Here is a 24,048-nt window from a genome sequence, read left to right as displayed (position 1 = left end):
GTGTCCCAGCAATTATCAAATTTCTTAATTCTGAATATACCTGTACACCCCTCTGTATTGCTGTTGAATGATGTTTTTGAGTTTGCAGTCCCTATACAGCTAAAGAGATTTGTTTTATCTGGTATCACAGCGGCTAAAAAGCTGATAGCATCACAATGGTTTCAACCGGAAAAAATTTGTCGGAAGGTTTGGATTCTTACATATCTCGATGTGATTTATCTAGAAATATCTACAGCAAGAATTTTAGGTGTCAGTGAATCCAAAATTGCAATGTGGTTAGAAGTGGTGGAGAGAATAAAAGCTAGCATATGAATTGTAGTGCCTGGTTAGGAGCGAATGATAATGGATGGATTATCCAAGTGGGGGTCCGGGGGGGGGTGAGCGAGCGAGAGCATATGTGTGTAGGGTATTAGATAGCAAGTATTAGGTGTATATCTCGTATAATACATTTATTTAAATGGTGATTTCATTGGATGTGTACTGTTAATTAATGCTTTATATCTAATTTTATGTTGTTATGTTTATGTTTATGTGTATGTTTAAAAAATTATAAAAAAATTAAATATAAAAAAAGAGCATAATGCCTGTTGAAGCTAAGTACAAGGCGTGCTTGTTATATCTCCGCTGTATTATCTCATCGATGGGTATGCCTATTGCCTCTTTTCAAGTTTAACTCAGACAAGCTGTGTTTTAATGTATCTGCTTTTTATCGTCTGCACATTGAACTTCACATTGAACTCTGCATAGATTTCTTCGCATAGATTTCTTATGCGTATTGACTTTTTCAAGTTTCACTCAGACAAACTGTGTTTTAACTAGAGGTGGGCATAGATAATTTTTTTTTAATCTAGATTAATCTATCTGCAATCCTGGATTTAATCTAGATTAATCTAGATTAAAATGGCTCAAAAAAAATAAAAAAAAATCTGCCGAAGGCATTCAAAATATGTGTGTTCTACCCAAATAATGACCAGAAGTAAGTCCTTACCTTTTCTTTCCTCCTTATGTTTCTCAGGCCAGGTGGCCCATTACACCATGAGCCCATCTCCTGTTTCCATTACAGACTGTTTGAAAAAGCTGTTTTGCTATGATAATTGGTAATGAAATATCAAAATAATGTTCAATAAGATGTACTTGTGTTTAATAAGTTGTTTTATTCAGAAGTTAACACAAATAAATAATATTACCAGTACAGTACAGTATCTAGCACACTCTCAGGAGCAAAACAGAAAGAAGCATTTCAAACTTGAACTATGTGACATGGCTTGACTCAATCAGTCCAATCTCTATTTCTCTTTCTTCCACCAGTCACTCAGGCAGACCAGCTTGTTTTATGTAGCGGTGTCTACTTATAGTGCCTATAATATGTTTCCCGTTGGGTGCCAGACAGGGCCAAACCCTGCCAATGCAAATCAACTGCTCCAGTGGAGTTGCTCAGTGGCCAATGGTGTCAACTGTGGTTGTACTGGGCAGCTCCCAGGTGTGAATGGAACTGTGTGAATGTGAAGCAGGGCGTTCCTGAAAAAGAGCATCTGTGCTCAGCGAAACTACCCTGGGTAAATAAAAGTAAAAAAAAAAATATGTAAAAAAAAAAATTATTATTATTTTAATTTTTTTAGATTAACTGCGTCAATTATATTATCGCGCGATACTAGTATTGCGTTAATGCAGCACGTTAACGGCCCAGCTTTAGTTTTAACGTATCTGCCGGCCGAGGGGGATGGACCCCTCTCGGCAGAGCTGTCTACGCAAATCAAGGTATAACAGGCCCTGAGCCTGATTAAGCTAAGTTCAAGGCATGCTGGTTATCCAACTCTCCTAGCTAACACTACCGTTACCACGCGCCTACCATAACTTTTTGGTTCAATAGAGCGGTAATGATTAAGGTTTATCTCAGCTGTATTATCTCATCGATGGGTTACTTTGCATATTGCCTTTTTTCAAGTTTAACTTAGACGAGCGGTGTTATATTTCGTACTTGCATCGCGTCCCGCTCTTAGGCCATACCGAGATATACCTCATCTCATGTACCTATTGTACTCCATCAACGAATAAAACCAAAATACACCCCTCACCTGCCAGGCCCCGCCCCTAGTGGCGTGCTACATAGTACTGGGCATGGCCACCACTCACTCTTCCTCTATTTTCGTTTCCATCATAGCGGATGCAAGACGCCCTATGCAACTAGTTGATCTGAAAAGTTTAGATAATATTGGGTACTTACGGAGATTTGCTTACCCCTGGAATCTTCGGGGTATGTTCCAACGACACGTCGGGTCTATTCTGATGTTCCCTCGTCTTGTGGCAGCAGATCGAGGAATAGCGTGCGAGGTTGGCTATCGAGCCGGCTCGCACACAGGTGAGCCCTGTGTCATCAGGCATTGATGCTAGTGTTAGTAATGCTGGTTTGTTTTGTTACACAACCAAGTTGTGTGTTGGCGCCAGGGGCGGGATGGTTTGGTGAACGTTCCACTGAAGTGGACGGGTTCCAAGCGATCCTGGAGCGTGCTGCTAAACACTAATGCTAACGCAAAATGCTAATGCTAATGCTAAATGCTAACACTACTGCTGAAATGCTGGGCACTGTTCTAATGTTCCCCGCCGTGGGATGTTGCCGCTTTTCCCTCCTCTTAAACCGGTTCATTGATGAAGGTCAGTCGGTAGCTAATGTGGGGGTTTTGCTGAGTCCTATTTTACCCTTTTTACGGGTAAATGGGTTGACAACAGGGTACAGGGCGGGTGTGCCGTGGGCCCGTGGCTAGGTAGCCTAGCCAGGTAGCATCGATCCTGTGCCTTGGCGGGGTTTGGACGGTGTCCCACCCGGAAGCCGATGCTTGAGAGCGAGTCGGCCCAGCGGGTGGCAGTAGAGCTATACTGCTGCAGGATGGAATTTAGCGGCGGCCAGTGTTGTGGCTCAGCTGACTGTTTTCTGTCCACATTAGCGTCGAACGCTATGCTATAGTGGGGCTACTGTTTTTGTTCTGTCTCTCTGCTACGGGAATGTCTGTCATGCTACAGTCTTCCCTCCTCTCAACCATTAATGCTGACGGTCAATCGGTGTCTACTGGGGGAGTAGTGCGTGGGGGGCTTTGTTTACCTTCATGGGTAAATGGGCTGAGGTCTAGGGCTGGTGTGCTGTTGTGAATATTATGAATGAATGCGGGACTGGTTCTCTCTGGTCCGCCTCCCCTTAACGTTGTGTAAATGGGCTTGCCCATTCTACAGTATGTTCGTGGTGTTAGTTCATTTATTCATTAACCCCTTCATGGTGCACACCACAGTGGAGGTTGCTGTTTGCAACCACCACTGGTGCTCCGTGTTAGCATCAGTCCTTTGCTTTTGACATGTTGAAACAGTGCCCCGCCCGGCCGACGCCATGAGGTGGGTCGGCCCGGCGAGTGGCTGGTGGGCTGCTAAAGCCTGTACCGCCACGGTATGGAATTGGCAGCGATTAGTAACTGTGTTCGAATTGCTGTTTTTTTCTATCAGAAAATGGTGTCTGGTGGCGGGGCCTTGAGGGCCAGCCGACGTCGACACATCGCGCGAGGTTGTTGGCATTATTAGCTTTGACCTAGCCGCAAGCTATAACCGCTCAGGGCTCCCCTCTCCGCAGAGGATTTTTGTCTTCCGCTCGAGCGCGGGCGGTATTTGTCCTAGGCCCCACACCGCCTCACACCGCGCAGCCAGAAGAAGAGAGAGCACGGCCTCGTCAGCGGCGATGACGAGGCCCTCTACAGGCGGCCATGTTTTCCCCCGCCAGAGGTATCCTGGGCGTTGAATCGACAGGTGTCCACAAGGCCAACAGCCTTGGCGGCCGAGGGATCGGCCATGTTGGATGGGCTCGGCTTGGAATATACAAGCCGTCGCCGTCCTGCCGCGAGCAGCCCGCTCTCCGATCACTCCCTCCCCCAACACCAGCGGAAAAAGGGGGCTCTGATTGTTTCCTTTGGCTGCAGGCCGCGTGCCTTCGTTGAAGCGCGGGCGGCCCCACTTTTCGCTTCTCATGGGGACAGGGGCTGACACCCAGTTGATGGCTGAGCCTGGGTCTGTCCGTGAGAATGTTGTGCTGTCAAGCGGCTCCCACACCATAAGCTGTGTTGGTTGAGCCTGGTGTTATGTCTGTCAACTATAAGTGTTGTCAGCAGGGGGGCTCGAAACCTTTTGAGGCACACAGTGCGGGCTTCCCCGGCCTCGCCTTCGCCAGGCCAGGTATCATGTTGGTGCCTCCCACTCCCGCGAGATCGGCAGTGGTCTGAAAAGAAGAGGTGCGCGTGATTTAGGTGGTAGTAATATCACTGCAGGGCTACGGTGTGTAGGAACCCATGGGGTCCTCACGCCTTGCATGTCCGGCTGCAGAACAACTCCTCAGCATGTTCTGGAGGGGTGTTCAGTGGGGGGGCTTTTGTCACCTAGATTGATGTCAGCTTCCCCCGTATCAAACCGGCCCTTTCTGTCGGGGTCCCCCCTTGGGTGCGATTGCCTCGTGGGTAGTGTCAGGTTCCGACCCGACTCCACGGAACGCTCTGCTCGCACGGGTCCAGGGTTGGCTACGCACAGCGGGTGGGACCGGGCCGCCTATCTACAGTTCCTTGCGGCGCCACATAGCGGCGGGTGCGTTGGGAGTGTCATCACATATGGCTACGGCAGTACCATATGTCGAGGTGGATGGAGAGAACGCTGAGGCGGGGACTTGTATTTACACAACCCCACCCGTTTTCGGGTTTGGTACAGACCCTATTGTCAGGGTCACCAGCAGTGACAGCTCTGGTCGACGAGATCTGATCTCTGTGGACGAAGCAAGCCATCGTCGTGGCGTTTTCCTCCCGGTGTTCTCTGGTGCCTGAGAAATCGGGAGGGGGGGGGGGGGGGGGTGTCAGACCCATGTTCGACCATGGGAAGGTTCAGTATTTTTTGGATCGTCTCCTACCTGTTGAACACTGTCAGGTGGGGGTCTGGTTCTCCTCCATAGACCTGTAGGATCCGTGTTCGCATCCCCGATCTTCCGTCCTAGGGCTTACCTACGCTTCCTTACATAGCGTATGAGTACCAGGGGCTGCCGTTCGGCTTTTCTCTGGCTCCACGCATCTTCTCTCCGAATGGGAGAATTCAGTACTGTATCTACAGAACCTTCTGTTTAATCATCTTCCCTTTATTAATTTCCTTAGATTCTTTTGTACACATGATCTCAAAAAGGTACTGAACGAGATCAGTGGCAGTTTTTTATGTTTGGTGATTATTAGCATGGTGTTATTCACTGTCAAAGATGCAAAGAAAAATCATAATTCATATTCTCCTTTGTTTCATCACAATTTAAGCAAGCCTAGTAATAGACACAATATTTCTGACACTGTAAATACATTCCCTGAGGTCCATAGATGTACCTAGATACCAAGACTATGCAAATGGCCCTTGTAGAAGTGGAGCAATATTCCATTTACCTAGGTATATATTTTAGGCGGATTTTCACCACGGGTGGAACAGGTTAAGATCAACTGGCCAAAATCTGCCTTTCTTCCACTTAATGAGACTGCAAAGGCTACCATCCTCCCTGCAAACATGCTTATGGTGGAGCATTTAAAATGTCTTGGGATTGAAATATTCCCCACTATTAGCCAGACGGTAAGGTATAATTACTCCAGCTTGGGTGACAGGATTACGAATGACTTCAACTGATGGTCCAAATAAAAAAACTCATTGCAGGCCCGTACGTCAATAATTCAAATTAATATTTTACCCAGAATTAACTTTATCAGCTCCATGCTCCCGTTACCTCCTCCTGTTGGTTACTGGCAGAAATTGCACTCTGCCTCATATAAATTCATCTGGAACAAAAAACGCCCGCGCTTAAAGAGATCCACTGCCCAGAGGAGTAAACTCGACAGGGTTTAGCATTTCCAGACTTCAAATATTACTTTCAAGCTTTTTCTTTGAGACCATTGATCGCCTGGTTTGATTCTCAAGCAGCCGTATCCTGGCAACCATTGGAGGAGAAGATAGTATCCCCACATAGACTTCAAGATATAGTGTATACCAACATATCAATTAAGCAATGCAACTTACGATTTGGGCCACACATGTGATCCAGACTTGGCTGGACACCCAGAAATTGTGTATTAACCGCCATCGGTGGCACACGCGTTCCCCTCTATTTAATAACAATCTACTCCTTATTCGTCAATAGCCTATTAGATACACTAGATGGGAAAAGAAAGGCATTCACACGTTGGGGGATATCTTCGATAACTCTGGTCTCCGCTCTTTCCAGGATCTATCCGACGGATATGATCTCCCCGGAACTTCCTTTTTCTTTTATTTACAAATAAGGGCAGCTCTGAATGCTGGCTCGGTACAGGATCCCAGAATTCTATGGGATTCAGTTAAGGGTTTTATTAGAAGTAACACTACTCTCTTTGCATCTAATCTCCGCAAGGGACGTCTCTCCAAGCTGGTGGAATTGGAAAAGCTTCATGCCACGTTGATGTCCTCTATGCAGCACAACTACTCTAGCCGACTGGAGCTTCAAATTAAGGTGGTGAAAAAAGAGATTAACTCCATTTTAAGACAACAGTCTGAATTTCAAATGCACAGAACAAGACTGCACTACTACTTTCACGGCTCCAGGCCTAGCCACCTACTAGCTATAAAGATACGAGCCAGTGAACAATTTGCTGATATCCCTTCCATTAGGATATCTATATATACCACTAGAACGTCACCGATTTCACAAATTATTTTATGACAAGGAGACATCGAGAGGCTTCGTTTCTGACTTTTATTGCCATTTACTTATGTCCTCGTATAAGGACCTCCCCCTGGATACGATTTGGAGAAAGGATGTCCCGGAGTTGGATGTAGATTTTGATTGGGATACAGTCTGTGAGAATGTCCGGCTATCCTCACACAACCCAGGGCCCCGTTCCCCGTACCTGGCTAACTGAGTTAGCCGGATAATTTCCAGTCTAGCCTGACTTAAGCCGGACCTTTCTGTTCCCCGACGCTCGATTGTCTAAATCAGTGGTTCCCAAACTTTTCAGGCCGGGGCCCAGAAAATAAGGCGTCAGAGAGCCGCGGCCCAATGCACATCGTCAGGCTTTTTTTTTTTTTTTTTTTTTGCCAGGCGACCGATTTTTTTAGCCAAATATCACTTCAATCCTATTAAGTTAGTTCAAGTTAGTTATTCATTTATATGTGCTATTTATGAGAGGGCTAACTTGTTGCAAAATAATAATGATAATAATAATAGCCTCATTAAAATACTATTGTTGCTTCGGTTGTTTTCAGCGTTTTATGTGCATAATCTGTTATTTAGTTTGAAATGTTCATTGAAATAAGTAGATTTTTCGTTTTTGTTTATTTATTAAATTAATATAAAACCATATAGTCACATTTTAGAATACAATAGAATAGAATTTTAGAATACAACTAGAAACACTGTCCTGGCCTGCTTCTAAGTTCAGTGGCCTTAAAAAAAAAAAATTACATTTTTTTTTTTAAATCATCTCGCGGCCCACCCGTGGCTGTTCGCGGCCCACCTTTGGGTCGCGACCCCGACTTTGGGAACCACTGGTCTAAATCACCATGACAACAGATCAAAAAGTTTGAGTCTGGTCGAGAGCAGGGTTAACTTCAGTTAGCCGGATGAACCATGGCCACGCCCCCGCAAATAAATGACAGCTCGCTTCCTGAAATGATTCTCACAGTCTAGAGATCCCATTTATACCATTCTGAATTATGTTTCTGTGCTTCGTTTTCCTAGAGGGGGCTTTTGAAATGTATAATAATAGAACTAAATGCTGATAATAAATCATATTGAGCCTATAGATTTACTTTGTCCTAAATAAAATAATGCACGTCATATACGGCGCTCGGAGTCGCGATACACGCTGTATGTGGTTATTTTAATAACGGCGCATTGCAAATGTGAATCCCGCAGGGATATTTTTTATGAATGAAACCTATCGGCCGTTTGGCTCTGATTAGTTTCATATATTCTCCGCTGTAGATTTGCTTAACGGAGCGCCCGGATTGTGTTTCATTCAAGCATAAAATTGAAGTGTCTATGCGTGGATTGTGGTTTTTGTGTGATATTGTAACTGGGATTAAAATGTCTGATGAGATGCGCTGTTTGACGGATTTGAGAAATTGAATGAGCCGTTGACGTCACATTAATGCATTTGAGAATAAAGAGATAAAACTTCATTCAAAAGAAAGATATTCTAAACACGGGTCTCTTGTCCATTGATGGTCTTGGATACACAATGGATATATCCTGTCTGGCACAGTGGCGCAGCGGCTAGTTCTCAATCCTGGCAACCGGGAGACCGGAGTTCGAAACCCTGTGTTTCCAATATAATTTTTTTGGAATATAATATTAATGATTATACGCAAAAGTAGCCTAGTTTTAAGTTAAAATATACATGCATTGAGGATGTCATTCTTTATATAGCTCTCAACGTGCACCAAATTGAATTATTCCTACATTGCAAAAAGAAGAAAAAGACTAGGAGAAGTGGGATTCGAACCCGGGCCGTCTGCGTGAAAGTCAAAACCACAAACCGTCACACCACAGTGCAGATAAGTAAAAGATCCACCATACATCAATCAATGGGTAAGAGAGCCGTATCCTTATTCTGTATAACAGTTGAACTAATTATTTTCGCTAGCAAGATCTCATTTGATTATTCAATCCATAAACCTACTGCCAGCAGGCAAGTTTAAAGAAATATAATCTGATTGATTGGGGTAATGAGGGACTTAAAATTAGCCTATAGATTATGCATTTAACCTGTCGGCGAGGCTATTGAGCCGTACTGCAATCTGTTAATAAAGTTTTAAATCAATTAATCAATCAATGCCGTTAGAAAATCAGGGTTTCTGCTCTCGATACGTGCTGGCTTTTCAACTGAAGCGGCCGCGCGCACTTATCCTGGGTCTCAAGTCTGGTTCGAGTTAACGAGACTGAATCCACCTTCGAGGAACAGGAAAATCCCGGCTTCAAACATCGGGTTAATTGAATCTGGATAATGGGACTCTTGATCGACTTAGTTGAACCAGGTACGGGGAATAGGGCCCAGATCACCAACAGATTCATCAACATTTTGTTCACAGAACTTATCTGACCCCTAGACAATTGAATCTAATGGGTCTCAGACCTGACTCTCGATGTACCTTATGTCCAAACGGTGCCACCGGAACATTTATGCATATGTACTGGGAATGTCCTCCTGTTGAGCTATTCTGGGAAAATGTTACCTCTCAGCTCTCAGATATTTTCTGACCATACCTGTTTCTCCTTCTGTATTGCTATTGAATGACGTTTCTCAATTACCGACCACTACACATGTGAAAAGACTGATTCTAGCCAGCCTCACAGCAGCCAAAAAATGTATTGCCTCACGATGGATACACCCAGACAAACTATGACCGAAGGTATGGATTCTCACTTATCTTGATGTGATCTATCTGGAGATATCCACTGCACGTGTTATAGGGGTTAATGAGTCTAATATTGCGATCTGGGTGGCTGCTGTTGCAAAGCTAAAAGAGCACATATAACTCTTGATTACTGAATATTATATTATGTATGTAACTCACGTTGAGGTCCTGGGATGAGTGGGGGGGGGGGGGGGGGGGGGGGAGAGAGCGAGCAAGTGCCCATGTCCACTTGTTTTTCTTTTTGTTTTGTGTTTTTTGTATATTTGACTGTGTATATGTTGTGGGATCACTGCACGGCTCACTGCATGTGAGCCGGACCATCAAGACCTCCTGATTTTACAGTTTTGTAGTTTTATAATCTCAAATCTGCCTGGTTGCTGTGCGGTGGGTTTTTGGGCCCCTTTGGCTGTGGGTCTGATGGTCGTGGGCTCGAACTGGGGGGGGCCGTGGTTCGGGGTCTTGGCGAGTCGAGGTATTAAAGAGGCATGATCCTTTGGTTCGCTGGGGCGCCGGACTCGGGGTCCTAGGGGGTTGGGGATCGTGGCTGCCGTGTCTGGAGGTAGAGGGGGCTCAAGATGTTCACTATTTAGTAATTGTTTGAATTTTTCCTGTTCCTTACTTGGTATTTAATTTGCATTATATCTATTCTTTTTATTTTTTCATTGAATTATTAGGTGTCTTGTTTATTTTTTTATTATTATCATTATTGTATTATTATTATTATTATTATTATTATTATTATTATTATTATTATTATTATTATTATTATTATTATTATTATTATTATTATTATTATTATTATTATTATTATTATTATTATTATTATTATTATTATTATTATTATTATTATTATTATTGTTGCTGTGTCTGTCCGGTGATGTTTTGTTTGTTATTGTGGTGACTGTAATGTGCTGTGTTTTGTTTCATGTAAAAAAGGAAAATAAAAAAGATTTGATCCAAAAAAAAAAACGTCCCCTCATTTAGCTGTCGGGTTAATGCTACTGTATAGTATACTGTCTACCTAGATTAGGTCCATTATCCCCTACCTTCCCTCACCCCCCCCCCCCCCCTATTTTCCTTGCCCTATTTTTTTTTGTCCTGATTGTGAAGCGACCTTGGGTTCTATGAAAGGCGCTATATAAATTTGATTTATTATTATTATTATTATTATTATTATTATTATTATTATTATTATTATTATTATTATTATTATTATTATTATTATTATTATTATTATTATTATTATTATTATTATTATTATTATTATTATTATTATTATTATTATTATTATTATTATTATTAGTAGTAGTAGTAAAATACTACAACAACAAAATACTGTGGCGGATGAAAATGGAACAGTTCAAATACTGTGAAAGACACGAAAACCCAGTAGATGCAGAAGTCACCGTAGTGTGGACTGACCTGTTTTGAAGATGGTCTCCACCACCTTGCTCCTCTTCGCTCCCCTGTAGGCAATGAGGGTGACGATGTAACTCTTGCCCATCACCAGACCCGACATGGCAAAACGGCTCCCCTCAGCTCCGAGACGCTTCTCTGTGGTCTGATCACAATAGAAAACAGTCAGTCTAACTAAGATATTTATTAGGACTATTAATAGTTAGACTATTACTGTTTTTACCTATACATTCGGATCAGCAGTTCAGCACCTGCACTGTTGGTGGGTGAGCCTAGTAAAGGATGTCGCATTGCGTTCATCTTCAATGAATGGACCAATGCAATAGTCTACCAAAGCCCCCCCTCTCTCTCTATATATCTCACACACACACACACACACACACACACACACACACACACACACACACACACACACACACACACACACACACACACACACACACACACACACACACACACACACACACACACACATACACACACACACACACACACACACACACACACACACACACACTTCAGAAACAAACATAGTATCAAGAGAGCATCAATAATACACCTGAGTGATGTCTAGGGGGGGGGGGCCCAGTGCTGGGCCCTTGGAATCATCCTAAACTACCCCCCAGCTACGCCCCTGAGCTAAATACACACAATTGTAAACAATACTTTCGTCTTGTTTACATCAGGGTCCTCCATTTTCAATTCATCATCAACATACATGTAGTTTTGGGGTGTAGTTGATAAAGGCTGCATCACCGATCCTCTTTTGACTGTTTCTGGGAGCCTTTAGTAGTCCAGCAGCTGATGATCACAAGTGTTCTTGCTGGCCTGTAATTTATTAGAGTGTTGGCGATGTAGCTATAGGTCCCTGTCCATTTAGAGCTTCGTATGTAAGGAGAAGGACCTTGAAGTCAATTCTAAATGTTACAGGAAGCCAGTGTAAAGCAGCTAAGACTGGACTAATGTGCTCTCTCCTGTTGTTTCTGGTTATCAGTCGGGCTGCAGAGTTTTGGATTAGCTGAAGCCTCTCTGTGGTTTTCTTAGGGAGACCTGTGAAAAGTGCATTACAATAGTCTAACCGGCTAGATATGAATGCATGAATTAGCTTCTCAGCATCGTTTTGATTAATAAATTGTTGTACTTTTGCTATGTAGTAGCAGTAGCAGTAGCAGTAGCAGTAGTAGTAGCAGTAGCAGTAGCAGTAGCAGTAGCAGTAGCAGTAGCAGTAGTAGTAGCAGTAGCAGTAGACAACATTTATTTTTGCAAGTGAGAGCCTAGATTTAAAAAAAAATTCCCTATCTTATTATACTTCTGAGTAATGGAAAATACATTTAGAAAACTACAGTATTTTATGTATAGTGGTATTCCTCATCCGCATGCGCAGTAGTGCATCGCACGGTACAGGCCCCGAAAACCCGCCCACGCACAGTACAGGCCCCGAAGCCCCGCCCAGACATTGGGCTCTGCGGCTCTGCAGATTTACCCTATTGTCTGCGGCTCTGCAGATTTATCCTATTGGAGTATTCAGGCAGTGAGACAGGACCAAAGACCTTGTCCCCAAAAGGGGGCAGTGTTACACAGAACTCACATTTACTGCTGAACACATATCTCTGCTTTAAGTATTTAAGTGTGTCTGTGTAGGTGCTTATACTGCACCAACATGGCAAAATTAAACATGAAGTTTAACTTTTAATGTATCAGCTATAAGGTTAACACTCTATGGTACTGTTTACTGTAGATGGGAATGTCAATATTTTGATTAGTTGATTACTTATTCTGATTACTTATTCTTCTTATTCAAGGATTTGGTGTAGACTAAAAAGTGAAACACCTCCACGGTCCCATCTCTCTCACCCGCCTGTGAGGAGGACCTATGTGTATGTGCTATGAAAGTAAGGGAAATATAAACACAAAGACCTCTCAGTCTATTAGTTGTTGGTTTCGTTAGTCCAGAATTTGTTAATCGATTGTTAATCAATTAATGCTGAGAAATTGTATGCACATTGCAATATCACATTGCACATGCAAGATTGCATTGTGGGAACACAATTTTACAGATTTGTCAATTAAAACAACTAATCAATTTAGTCGACTATCACTATTTAGCCAACTAAGAATTTCTTTAGGCGAGGAACTTCCCCCTGATTAACCCTTTCACTACCACACTACAGAAGGTTAACCCTTTCTCTACCACACTGCATACGGTTAACCGTCTGGTAGTGTGGTAGTGAATGGGTTAAGCTTCTGTAGTGTGGTAGTGAAAGGGTTAACACTTTGTTGTGTGGCAGTGAAAGGGTTAACCTTCTGTATTGTCGCAGTGAAAGGGTTAACCATGTGGTAGTGTGGTAGGTATAATCCTACAGTATACCCCAAAAAGAAGTCTATAAAATACCTCCATGCTTCCATCCTCTGGCCTGTATGTGAGGACATATCCTTCGATGTCCGCCAGGGGAGGAGTCCAGGTGACTGCAGCAGAGTCCAGAGTGATGTCAGAAGCCGATAGGTCCTTGGGGCTGTCAATCTCTAAAGAGAGGAGAACAACAAAGAGGATGCTACTCAAACAATCAACAGCAATCTGATAGAGAAGTGAAGGAAGAATTTGTTTGCGTGCATCTCAATCAATGAGTGAGTGAGTGAGTGAGTGAGTGAGTGAGTGAGTGAGTGAGTGAGTGAGTGAGTGAGTGAGTGAGTGAGTGAGTGAGTGAGTGAATTAATGACATTTGTCTTGTAAATGGACTGCATGTATATAGAGCTTTTATCCAATGTGCTTTACAGCTTATGCCTCACATCCACCCATTCACTCACACATTCACTGACCGACGGCGGAAGCAAGCACGCAAGGTGCCAACCTGCTCATCGGGAGCAGTTAGAGGTTAAGTGTCTTGCTCAAGGACACTTCGACACGATGCCCGGGAGGAGTCGGAATCGAATCGGGAACCTTCTGATTACCATATGACAGCTCTGCCTCCTGAGCCACTGTCGCCCCATTTACATTTGTCTTGTCATAAATGACCCATCCCTTATGGGATCACAAGACACAATCAGAATGGGAATTGCAAATATATGACAAAATAGATTTCATTATACAGCTTATTTGCATTTGCGCCACAGCAGGTGTGAGAAAGACTTGAGAGGAGCGGAGAAGGAACACAGCAATTTACCTTCACCCCACCCCCCACCCCGAGCCCCACTGAAAACAAAACTGTTACCTAGCAACACAATTCCAGTGAAACAGGCTATAGTTTAAACAAGGACACGCGATTGTCAAAGATGCAATCGAAGCTAACTGGTCTTACACAAAGTGCATTGCCCATGAGCCGGCACTAAGGGCAGAGTGAGTGAGAGTGAACGAGTGAATGAGTATAGAGGTATTTTGCATAAAAAAAAAACTAAACACTGACCTGCATAACCATCATTCCACCTGAAACCTAGAGCAACAGTCTATACCAAGCTGGACTCCACGGATAATTCTCATTTCTGTTCAGTCATTATCTGCCGCTGCCGATAAACCGGTGGTTCTATCCAGCAACTGTCTGCCTCATTTAACTGCTGAGGCGGATTATAGGTTGAACGAGTCAGGATGCCGACAACACAAAGCCCACAGGGAAGATAACATGCCCAGAGAAGAAAGTTCTTCTGTTGCAGCATTAATCTCCCTTGGTTCAAGAGATTAGGACAAACGGATCCTGCAAGCTCATAAACACTGGGCACCACAAGGTATAATAGCAGCTACACAAGGATGAGTATAACATAGGCGACCAAGGCGTTAGTAATATACTGTATCTTGAGACCACACTGTTTTCTATTATCCGTCAAACAAAGGGGTGAGATGGGACTGTGTAATTGGAGCAAATTGGAGTTGTGTCTTTTAGCCATTTAGAATAAATCAAATTGTGATTTTTCTTTTGACCAAAGAGAGATTTAAAGAAAATTCTCTGATGAAGCTGTTGGAAAACCAGAACCGGTAATTGTGAGTAGAAATCCAGCTTCGGTGGCTTTGAATGTAACGTTGTGGAGAAAGGATTCTCTTAAAGTGGGTTCACCTTAACAACATCAGTATGTGAGAGATTCATTTGAAACGCCTGAGGGGGAAATAGCATGAAGCAGATTGAACAGAGGATTTACACAGTAGCAGTAATAACTCTGATCTAGGGTCAGTGACTTGTCTAGACGACCTGGTTCAATCTAGACTGAAGTGGACTTTGGATCAGCATTCCCACTTGGAGAGGTTTTGTGAATACGGGCTCACGTTTCTTTTTCTCCGTTTGTGGCACAGAACTGAGCTTGTCATGGCTGTCAGAAGTGAACATGGAAAGATTATTTTCCATGTAATTTTTATTTCCATTATTTGAAAGATATTTGTCATAAAATCAATAAATATCTCATCGGATCTGTGTAAATCTAAACAATAATGTAATCTGTCTGAAACACAACGGAGGTCTGCTGTAGGAGTGGGAGGCTGGATGTCAAAGAACTTAATATAGATGGTGAGAGCGACATGTTTAGTTGGTTTGTAGTAATGATCAAAATACTGCATAATTGCTTGTTTGCTCACCAGAATAAATCATGTTTCATAAGACCAAAAGATTATAAATATGCCTCTGACCTGACCTTTTTTCCTCAAGAGGACAACAATGATTTGAATCTCATGTCTCCTGTCAACAATAATTGATTATTTGAATGAAGCTGAAGCGGCCCGTGTCAGTATGACTGACTGATTAATGAGGCCTTTTATTAGGACTAATAAAGTCACAAATGTAACAACAGTGGACTTTAATGCGCCCCCCCGATGACTTATCCTCACACAATGACTTCCCTATCCGAGCCCAGAGCCACGTCTGGCCTCAGAGCACCCTCTGTGAGTTACGAGGCGACACCTTTATAACCCGCGACTCCAACACACTTGCTGCCTAATTGAGAAAGATGCAACATTAGGTACTTTGAGTAACGGATCGATTTTAACAGATGAGTTAGCTTGCACAAAGACAGCCCTATCTGAGCCCTATAACACCATGTGTTCCTGCTACCGCTTCCGCTCCGCCGTGAGTTACGAGACATGTCCAGTGACCTGTCACGGCCCTCTGTGGAGCATTACCTCTCTGTACTGCTGTGTCCCCCCCCCCCCCCCCCCCCCCACCCCCACCCCGCCGGATTCATTTAACAATGGTGGATTATTACCAATACAGGAAGGAAAATCGCCAACGCTGGAGAAACTGTGAAATTCGAATCAATGTGTGTGTGTGTGTATGTGTGTGTGTGTGTGTGTGTGTGTGTGTGTGTGTGTGTGTGTGTGTGTGTGTGTGTGTGTGTGTGTGTGTGTGTGTGTGTGTGTGTGTGTGTGTGTGTGTGTGTGTGTGTGTGTGTGTGTGTGTGTGTGCGTGTGTGTGTGTGTGTGTGTGTGCGCGTGTGTGTGTGCGCGCGCGTGTGTGTGTGTGTGTGTGTGTGCGCGTGTGGCAAATGTGACACTGATGTTAGGGTCAGTGTCAGAAATGACAGTGGATCTACAATGACATCTATGGTATGTATAGAAGCACAAGGCCAAACCACTTAAGACAAGGAGGAAATACATTCATTAGAAGCACTTGCTCTGTATTACACAAGCTGCTAGATGTGTCATGTGTTGGCATTTTGTTGACAAACGTACAAATATCTGTTTTTGTCAAATGTTTAGAGTCTTTTGTCAAATGTTTAGAGTCTTTTCTTTTTCTTATTATTTTACAGGTTATGAAGACACACAAACATTGTATCCCAACCTTAACCAGCATTGTTTGGATTGTTTTTGTAAACATCAACTCCTCCTTGTGGAATTCTCTCCATAGCGAGCTTAAGGGATGTAACAGTGTTTATCAATTCAAAAATTAGTCAGTATGAAAATCAAAATGTGATCTGAATAGTGAGATATTTTTTTTTTTTTCTCTTCTCTTTCTTTTCTTCTTTATTCTTTATCATTATTATTATTATTTAAATTATTCTTGTTTAACTGTGGATTGTGTTTCTTTTATAATGGTATAAATGATTATTTTTGTAAATAAGGTTGTACGCCGACCATTAAGAAAATACATGTTAGTTTAGGAATAAGGGGCAGGTAACTATAAGATTTATTCTTCTTCCTGCTCCTTTTGTCCATGGAATGACTATTTATGATTTTTTTTCTTTTTTAATGAAGAAACTATGATTGTATTATTCCATGTGGCAAATAAAAACTCTGAACTGAACTGAACTGAACTCCTTTATTTCCCTCTACAACACTTTTTTTCAACCGTATGGGACCCAAGTGGGAAATGTAGTCAAATCACCCAAGCTCAGTAAAATACATCATTACTCTTTGTCACGTGGAGACCCGCCACCGGAGCTAGAAACCAGGCTTCAGGTGAGCTGACCTGACCTGACCTCTGACCTGACACTACTTACTTAGAGTTAAAATGTCCGAATCACTGCACCGTTTCTTAACACAAACAGACAGTTTGAGATCTCTTATCATTCCCCTATGATTCAGGCCTAATCCTCTGCGTCTGGTGTGTGGTGACCTGTCTGTGCCTGTGCTGTGCTGGTCCTGGAATGCTTTAAATCCCCAAATCAATGCCATGTGTTGTAGCAAAACGTGACTGGTTTAAAAACTCTTAAATATTGTGACATTCCTGTACCTGTGAGTGTTAGGATGTCTATGGAGTGGAGGCCAGTATGCACACATGGCTTTTGAAAGGTGGTTTATATTATAAGCTGTGTTTAAAAAAAATTATGATTTTTTTTTTTCTTTTAAATGGGTGTGGGTCATGCTGGCCATAGTGTTAATATCATCTGTTAACATACTTGTATCTCCAGATGAATCAGTTAACAACAGAGCCTCTCTGTTCTGAGTATATTAACCTGTCTCAGCTCCTGTAGAACTCTGGCTGCTGGCCTTGCTCCCCTTGACGGCCCAGATGTAGACGGTGTAGAGGACTCCAGGCCTGAGGCCAGTCAGCCTGGAGGAGCTGCTGTCTGAACCCACAGAGATCTCCTCACTGGAGCCATCAACAGAGCTGTAGCTCAGCATGTAGCCGTCGACATCAGCCTGGACTCTGTCCCACGACACGATGAAGCTCCACTCTGTCTCCTCTCTGGTCAAGAGGTTAGTAGGAGCGTCCAGTTCTGCATGAGGGGTTTGGGTTAGTTGATGGGTTAAGAACACTACTGATGCAAACTACTGTACAAAGATGATTTGCTTCAATTCTCAATGAAGGAAACAATGAAAGCAAACAGCATGCACTTTCAAAAAACATTTGAACAAATATGATTCGGCCGGAGAAATAAGCACGCAGAAATGACAGCGAGGAGTTCAAATTTTCTGGCTCTGATCTTGAATGAGGAATAATTTAGTCAAATTCCAATGAATCATTAACCCTTTGGGTGCCGTTCACGAGAATTCTCGTTTCTGTGACCCAACAGTTCAGTGCCAAAAATCGAAGATTCTCGTTTCTGGGTTGTTATTTATTTTATTCGCTATTGCCATTCATAATCCATCAAGGCAGCCTGTGCAGGCTGTCCTGAATGGGTATGAGATCGCAAACGTCTAATACCGCCGCCTAACGCCTTGCGGCTGGTATTGCACATCATTGGAAACCCTCTGTCTCAGTCTGTACGTTGGTCTAAACAATCCGGTCCGGGTTTTCCTATTCGGGGAGGAGTAACGTTTATAACACATGGATTGGGGAAAACCAAGCACCGCGGATTCATGTGCTTTCGTGGATCATGTTGGATACACGATCGACGTCAATACTTGGAATGGCGATCAGATAATTGGAACATTCTTTTTGCAGTACATCATAGTCAGGGTAAGTGCTATATGTTATCAATATTGTGTTGATCTGAGCATGCCTTCCTTGTGATCCGTGTGTGTCCTGTAACGTTACTCCACAACGTATGCCATTGGTGACGATCGAAGCATAGAACCCCCCCCCCCCCCCCCACACCCTTTCATGCATGCATGATGAAACATAATACCGATAATATAGGGTTGATTTCAGATTGATTGTTGATCCAAGCGAGGAATGGCACGATTTATAGTGAAATGCATTAAACGCTGCTTAGCGGCTTTTCCTGGGATTACACAGAATTACTCTAAAACTATACTCATATTCACCACGGTATAAAACGGGAATGTATTGATGAAAAAACTATGTTTTTTGCATCTTGACCGGAAGAAACTCAATGACAATCGACTATATTATTAGATCCATAGCTATAATATTTAATATAGTTTTAGCACTGCAAACACAGGCATGTATCCCCATTCGTTAAAACGCTGGCACACAACAGCGACCTCTGGTGAACAGCACTGGATGTGTTAACGTGATCCACCAGGTGGTCTGTTACACAGTACCATCTGGGAAGTTGTGCTTTGAAACTGGTTGGAATAGGACCGGCACTTTAGCAAAATACTTGGCAGAGTATCTTTGCCCGTATCCGCCACTAGTTCCTCAAAGGACGCTGATTGGTCTGAACCACTGTGTTTTCGGGCACAAGCACATAACTTGAAACCTGACAAGATGTATCCTCGAGTGATCTTGTGATCTTGTGAAGCCAGTTGCTGTGCAAGGTTAATTCGTCCTCTCGTCAAACACACATTCATATATTCAACTTTGTCTTTTTCAACAAAAATAAAGAAAATATAAAGGTCTAATCCTCACATGAAACATATGTCTAACAATTCCCTACATATTCTAGTATATTAAACTGTCAGTAACCTGTCTCAGTTTCCGTAGAGCTTTTCCTGCTGGCCTTGCTCCCCTTGACGGCCCAGATGTAGACAGTGTAGAGGACTCCAGGCCTGAGGCCAGTCAGCCTGGAGGAGCTGCTGTCTGAACCCACAGAGATCTCCTCACTGGAGCCATCAACAGAGCTGTAGCTCAGCATGTAGCCGTCGATATCAGCCTGGACTCTGTCCCACGACACGATGAAGCTCCACTCTGTCTCCTCTCTGGTCAAGAGGTTAGTAGGAGCGTCCAGTTCTGCATGAGGGGTTTAGGTTAGTTGATGGGTTAAGAACACTACTGATGCAAACTACAAAGCCGATTTGCTCCATTGCTCACTGAGGTATAAAGTCATAAGCACCCTTTTTCATGAATGTTCTAGAAAGGTAAATTAAGAGGAAGACATTTTGAAATTTCAATATTACCACTTTATAAAACTGTCTAAAACCATATCCTCTTAAATGATCTGGTTAAGAGAATCCTGGTTGCAATGAAGTTAACTATGATTTTCCCTTATGTCTTCCTAAATCACTGCCTTATTATCCTTGATCAGAATCTGACAATTCAGAGACCTGTTTCAGCCTGTGTTGTAATCTGGCTGCTGGCCTTGCTCCCCTTGACGGCCCAGATGTAGACAGTGTAGAGGACTCCAGGCCTGAGGCCAGTCAGCCTGGAGGAGCTGCTGTCTGAACCCACAGAGATCTCCTCACTGGAGCCATCAACAGAGCTGTAGCTCAGCATGTAGCCGTCGATATCAGCCTGGACTCTGTCCCACGACACCATGAAGCTCGACTCTGTCTCCTCTCTGGTCAAGAGGTTAGTAGGAGCGTCCAGTTCTGCACGAGGAGTTTAGGTTAGTTGATGGGTTAAAATAAAATCCACCCTAAAACAGAGGTCACATACAGTTAGCCATTCCAGAGATCTTGGACAGTTTTAGTCAATGTTTGTGAACATGCACACGACTCAACTGCAGGAATGGCCCAGGTATATATTGGGGTGTCAGCATTCTAGCAGTCTGTCAGTGGGTAAGATACATTGCAATCAGGGAGGGAAAAGGAGCACTTCGCAGATTTTCAACCTTAATCCAATTGTGCTGTTGTGTGGAGGACATGTGATTTAGCAGATAACGTGTACAGTAGCTCATCAACGTGTTCTGTGTCTCATATTCCAGCTGATGTCACCGGGAGGAGAGCAGACCTCTGGCGAACTGCAGACACTATTTCCTCACAACCATTTCTTCCACCATCCTCACGTTGGGCTCTACTGCAGTTGAAAATAGTGTCTGCAGTTCGCTAGAGTTCTGCTCTCCTCTCGGTGACGTCCCTCAGAGGAACTGCTGAGCTCTCAAAACACAGAACACGTTGGCGAGTTCCATTTCAGATTATCACATGTTCTCCTCACAACAGAACGATAGGATTAGGGGCGAAGTGCTCCTTTAAGGATTGTATGCACTAGCCTGGTGAGAGTGTCAACTTCATACAAACCTCTTTTGCCACCATTTAAATTAAATGATTGTGGATGTACAACCTGCACACTAGTTACATAGTTGTATGCTAGTAAAATTTCCATTCCTGATTACAGTAGATCTGAGATCAAATAACTTACTATATGAAAACTTTCTCAAAAAGATTGTGTCCAACTGTAGAGATGGATCCATTAGCCAGTCCTTCTCATTCGTTGCATTTCATTTTTCACTACTTTCATAATCAGGCACCATTACTGTAACTGGTCATTTGTTCCTAACTGAACTGTCTGTTCAGAACGAGTTATATTGTTTAAACGCTTGCCACTTTAAAATTGATTTCATTATTTCATTATGAGATCAACCAAAAACAGTTCAGCCACCACAAAAGTTTTGGAAAAAGTTTTCATTGCTGTTCTGACCACAAATTTGGCATAAAATCACAGGTTTTATGACATGTTGTCGACTATGTTAATGAAAGGGCATGCAAACCATCATACGCAATCGTTTCATGGTTACTGGACATTACAATGTTTCTACATTGTTATGACATTGTTAATAAAGCAGTCAAATAAGCCATCTTTCAAAGAATCACCAATGAATGCGATAATCCAAGATTCTTTGACACTGCCTAATGTGTTGTCGTTGCAGAGTTACCCTGTATGCGACTTAATATAACCAATAATTACCACATGAGACATGTCATTCACTTCCTCAGTTATAATCTCTGGCCTGGGATGAGATCCTCTAATAATATTTGTATAATATATTTGTATATGGATATAAAAAGGTAAGATCAAATAAGATAAAATTCCACACGCACGCACGCACGCACGCACGCACGCACGCACGCACACACACACACACACACACACACACACACACACACACACACACACACACACACACACACACACACACACACACACACACACACACACACACACACACACACACACACACACACACACACACACACACACACACACACACACACACACACACACAGGGCTGCATGTGGCCTCTTGCTACACAAAACAAGATGGACAGTGGTAAAACGTACAACTGCTTGCTGCTTCCCGCAGCCTACTGAGCCACAGTTCACTAGACCTAACTTGGCATTCAACGGAGGAAAGACGCAGACACCTACAGACGAACAGACACGCGTACGGACAAACAAACTGTACACACATGAACGTGCACACACACACACACACACACACACACACACACACACACACACACACACACACACACACACACACACACACACACACACACACACACACACACACACACACACACACACACACACACACACACACACACACACACCCTGTCTCTGGTCTCTGGTAGCCAGCTACTTGGGTTTCAAGGCCTTCTCGGATGTTTGTATCCATGTGGGTTCCCACTGTTTGACTTATGAGGCGGGTTATTGTGGGCAGCATGTCTGGTATGCTCATCTTCTCACTGAACCAACAAAGGGAAGCTCATGGAAATATCCCCCTAAAAATGGATGGAGAAGGATTGCATTGATGTAGAACAGTGCTTTTCAACTGTTGCACCCCTTAGTTAGGGCGCCCCCAAACTCACCTCTGAACTTCCCCAGCCTGCGGCGTAGGCTGGGTGACTCTGTGAGTTCATCTTTTAAACACCTATTGTCATTTATGGGCAATACAGGTCAATAGAGGCAGCATTTGATAGTGTTTGCTTTAGTTCTTTTTGTACAAATCTATTTAATATAGCAACTGATTGTGTTGTACTGTTGGTCTAACTATTTTCTAATCATAGGATTCCCAAAGCTCATTGGCCACAATTGTCACTTTTATCACCTGCTATTTGATTACAATCACCTGTTTGTGACCAAGATGTCTGTGATTGAATACTATGAATTGCTTTCTAAGACCTCGCCTCCTACCTCAAGCTCGCCTCCTACACCACGACCTCGCCTCGACCTCGCCTACTGGCATCTCTGGTGGCCTCCAGGGAGGCCAGGAGCACAAAAAACAACTAAATAAATTATAATAATATAGGTTACTGTAATATTTTTCTCCCTTTGATATGTACTGGTGTATTCTTGATTTTCCTACTCAACCCAGTATTATCTGCCATAGAAGAAAGTAATAGCTGAAGACTGAAAAGGCAGACTCAAACTGACATGGAGAAAGACCTCCCTGCACACACACACACACACACACACACACACGCGCGCACGCGCGCACGCGCACACGCACACACACGCGCACACACACGTGCACACACACACATGCACGCGCACACGCACACGCACACACACACGCACACACACACACGCACACACACACGTGCACACGCACACTTGACTGCAACCTAATGTAGTGGAATAGCTGCTCACTGCAAGGTATCTATGGAATTAAAGGTAAAGAAAATAATCTTTATTTGGTTTGGGAAAATAGAAGTTCTCAAGTGATAAAACAAGCATTTCACTGCATGGTAGTCAAGGCTCTAGATTTACTGCTCGGGGCCTTTTCAAGCCTATGCTTCCTGCCTTCCTGGTGTCAGCTGGTGTTGCACTTGGAGACATCTGTTAAAATGCCATCAACAGAAACGTGAAATGACGGCCCCCCCCTCTCCTCTGTGCAGCGCGCCGTGGGCATGTATGGTCATTTGTAAACCCTTTGAGGCATTCCACCCACTAGATTAGATTCAAATGACAGAGTTCACAAAAATGCAAATATGACCCTCTCGACCACAACTATCTGCCTCTGTCAGGAAACATTGATAGATACAAACAACAGGCAGCTGGTCATTCTCATGGCTACAGTACCAGCTGAATACAATTTAAAGTGGGGGAAGAGAATACATTTGGGTCTGTCTTGAGCTGTGTTATTTCACAGACACAGAGCTATAAGCTGTTTTTAAATCAGGTGTCCAGCCTAATTATGTTGAATTCCCGAATCAGTATTCAGCACCACACTGTGAATGTTCGCCCCTCAGTGGTTAAATGAAGAGAAGTAGGAGTGC

The 24,048-nt window shown here is 43.3% G+C and overlaps 1 protein-coding gene across 1 annotated transcript in view; it reads right to left on the bottom strand.

Annotated features, from left to right (window-relative positions):
* Nucleotides 1–24,048, bottom strand: part of tnn (tenascin N) — a 136,242-nt gene that overhangs the window by 35,420 nt on the left and 76,774 nt on the right. The window contains exons 8-12 of the mRNA XM_084327725.1: nt 20,156–20,419; nt 19,578–19,841; nt 17,719–17,982; nt 13,244–13,374; nt 10,858–10,996 (exon numbers count right to left, since the gene is read on the bottom strand). Of these exons, the coding sequence (XP_084183851.1) occupies nt 10,858–10,996; nt 13,244–13,374; nt 17,719–17,982; nt 19,578–19,841; nt 20,156–20,419 (1,062 nt within the window). The remainder of the gene's footprint in view (nt 1–10,857; nt 10,997–13,243; nt 13,375–17,718; nt 17,983–19,577; nt 19,842–20,155; nt 20,420–24,048) is intronic.

The sequence above is a fragment of the Notolepis coatsorum genome, assembly GCF_963971535.1.
Source record: "Notolepis coatsorum genome assembly, chromosome: 13".
NCBI lineage: Eukaryota > Metazoa > Chordata > Actinopteri > Aulopiformes > Paralepididae > Notolepis > Notolepis coatsorum.
Note: the sequence above shows the minus strand (reverse complement) of the source record. Positions and strands in the feature narration are given on the sequence as shown.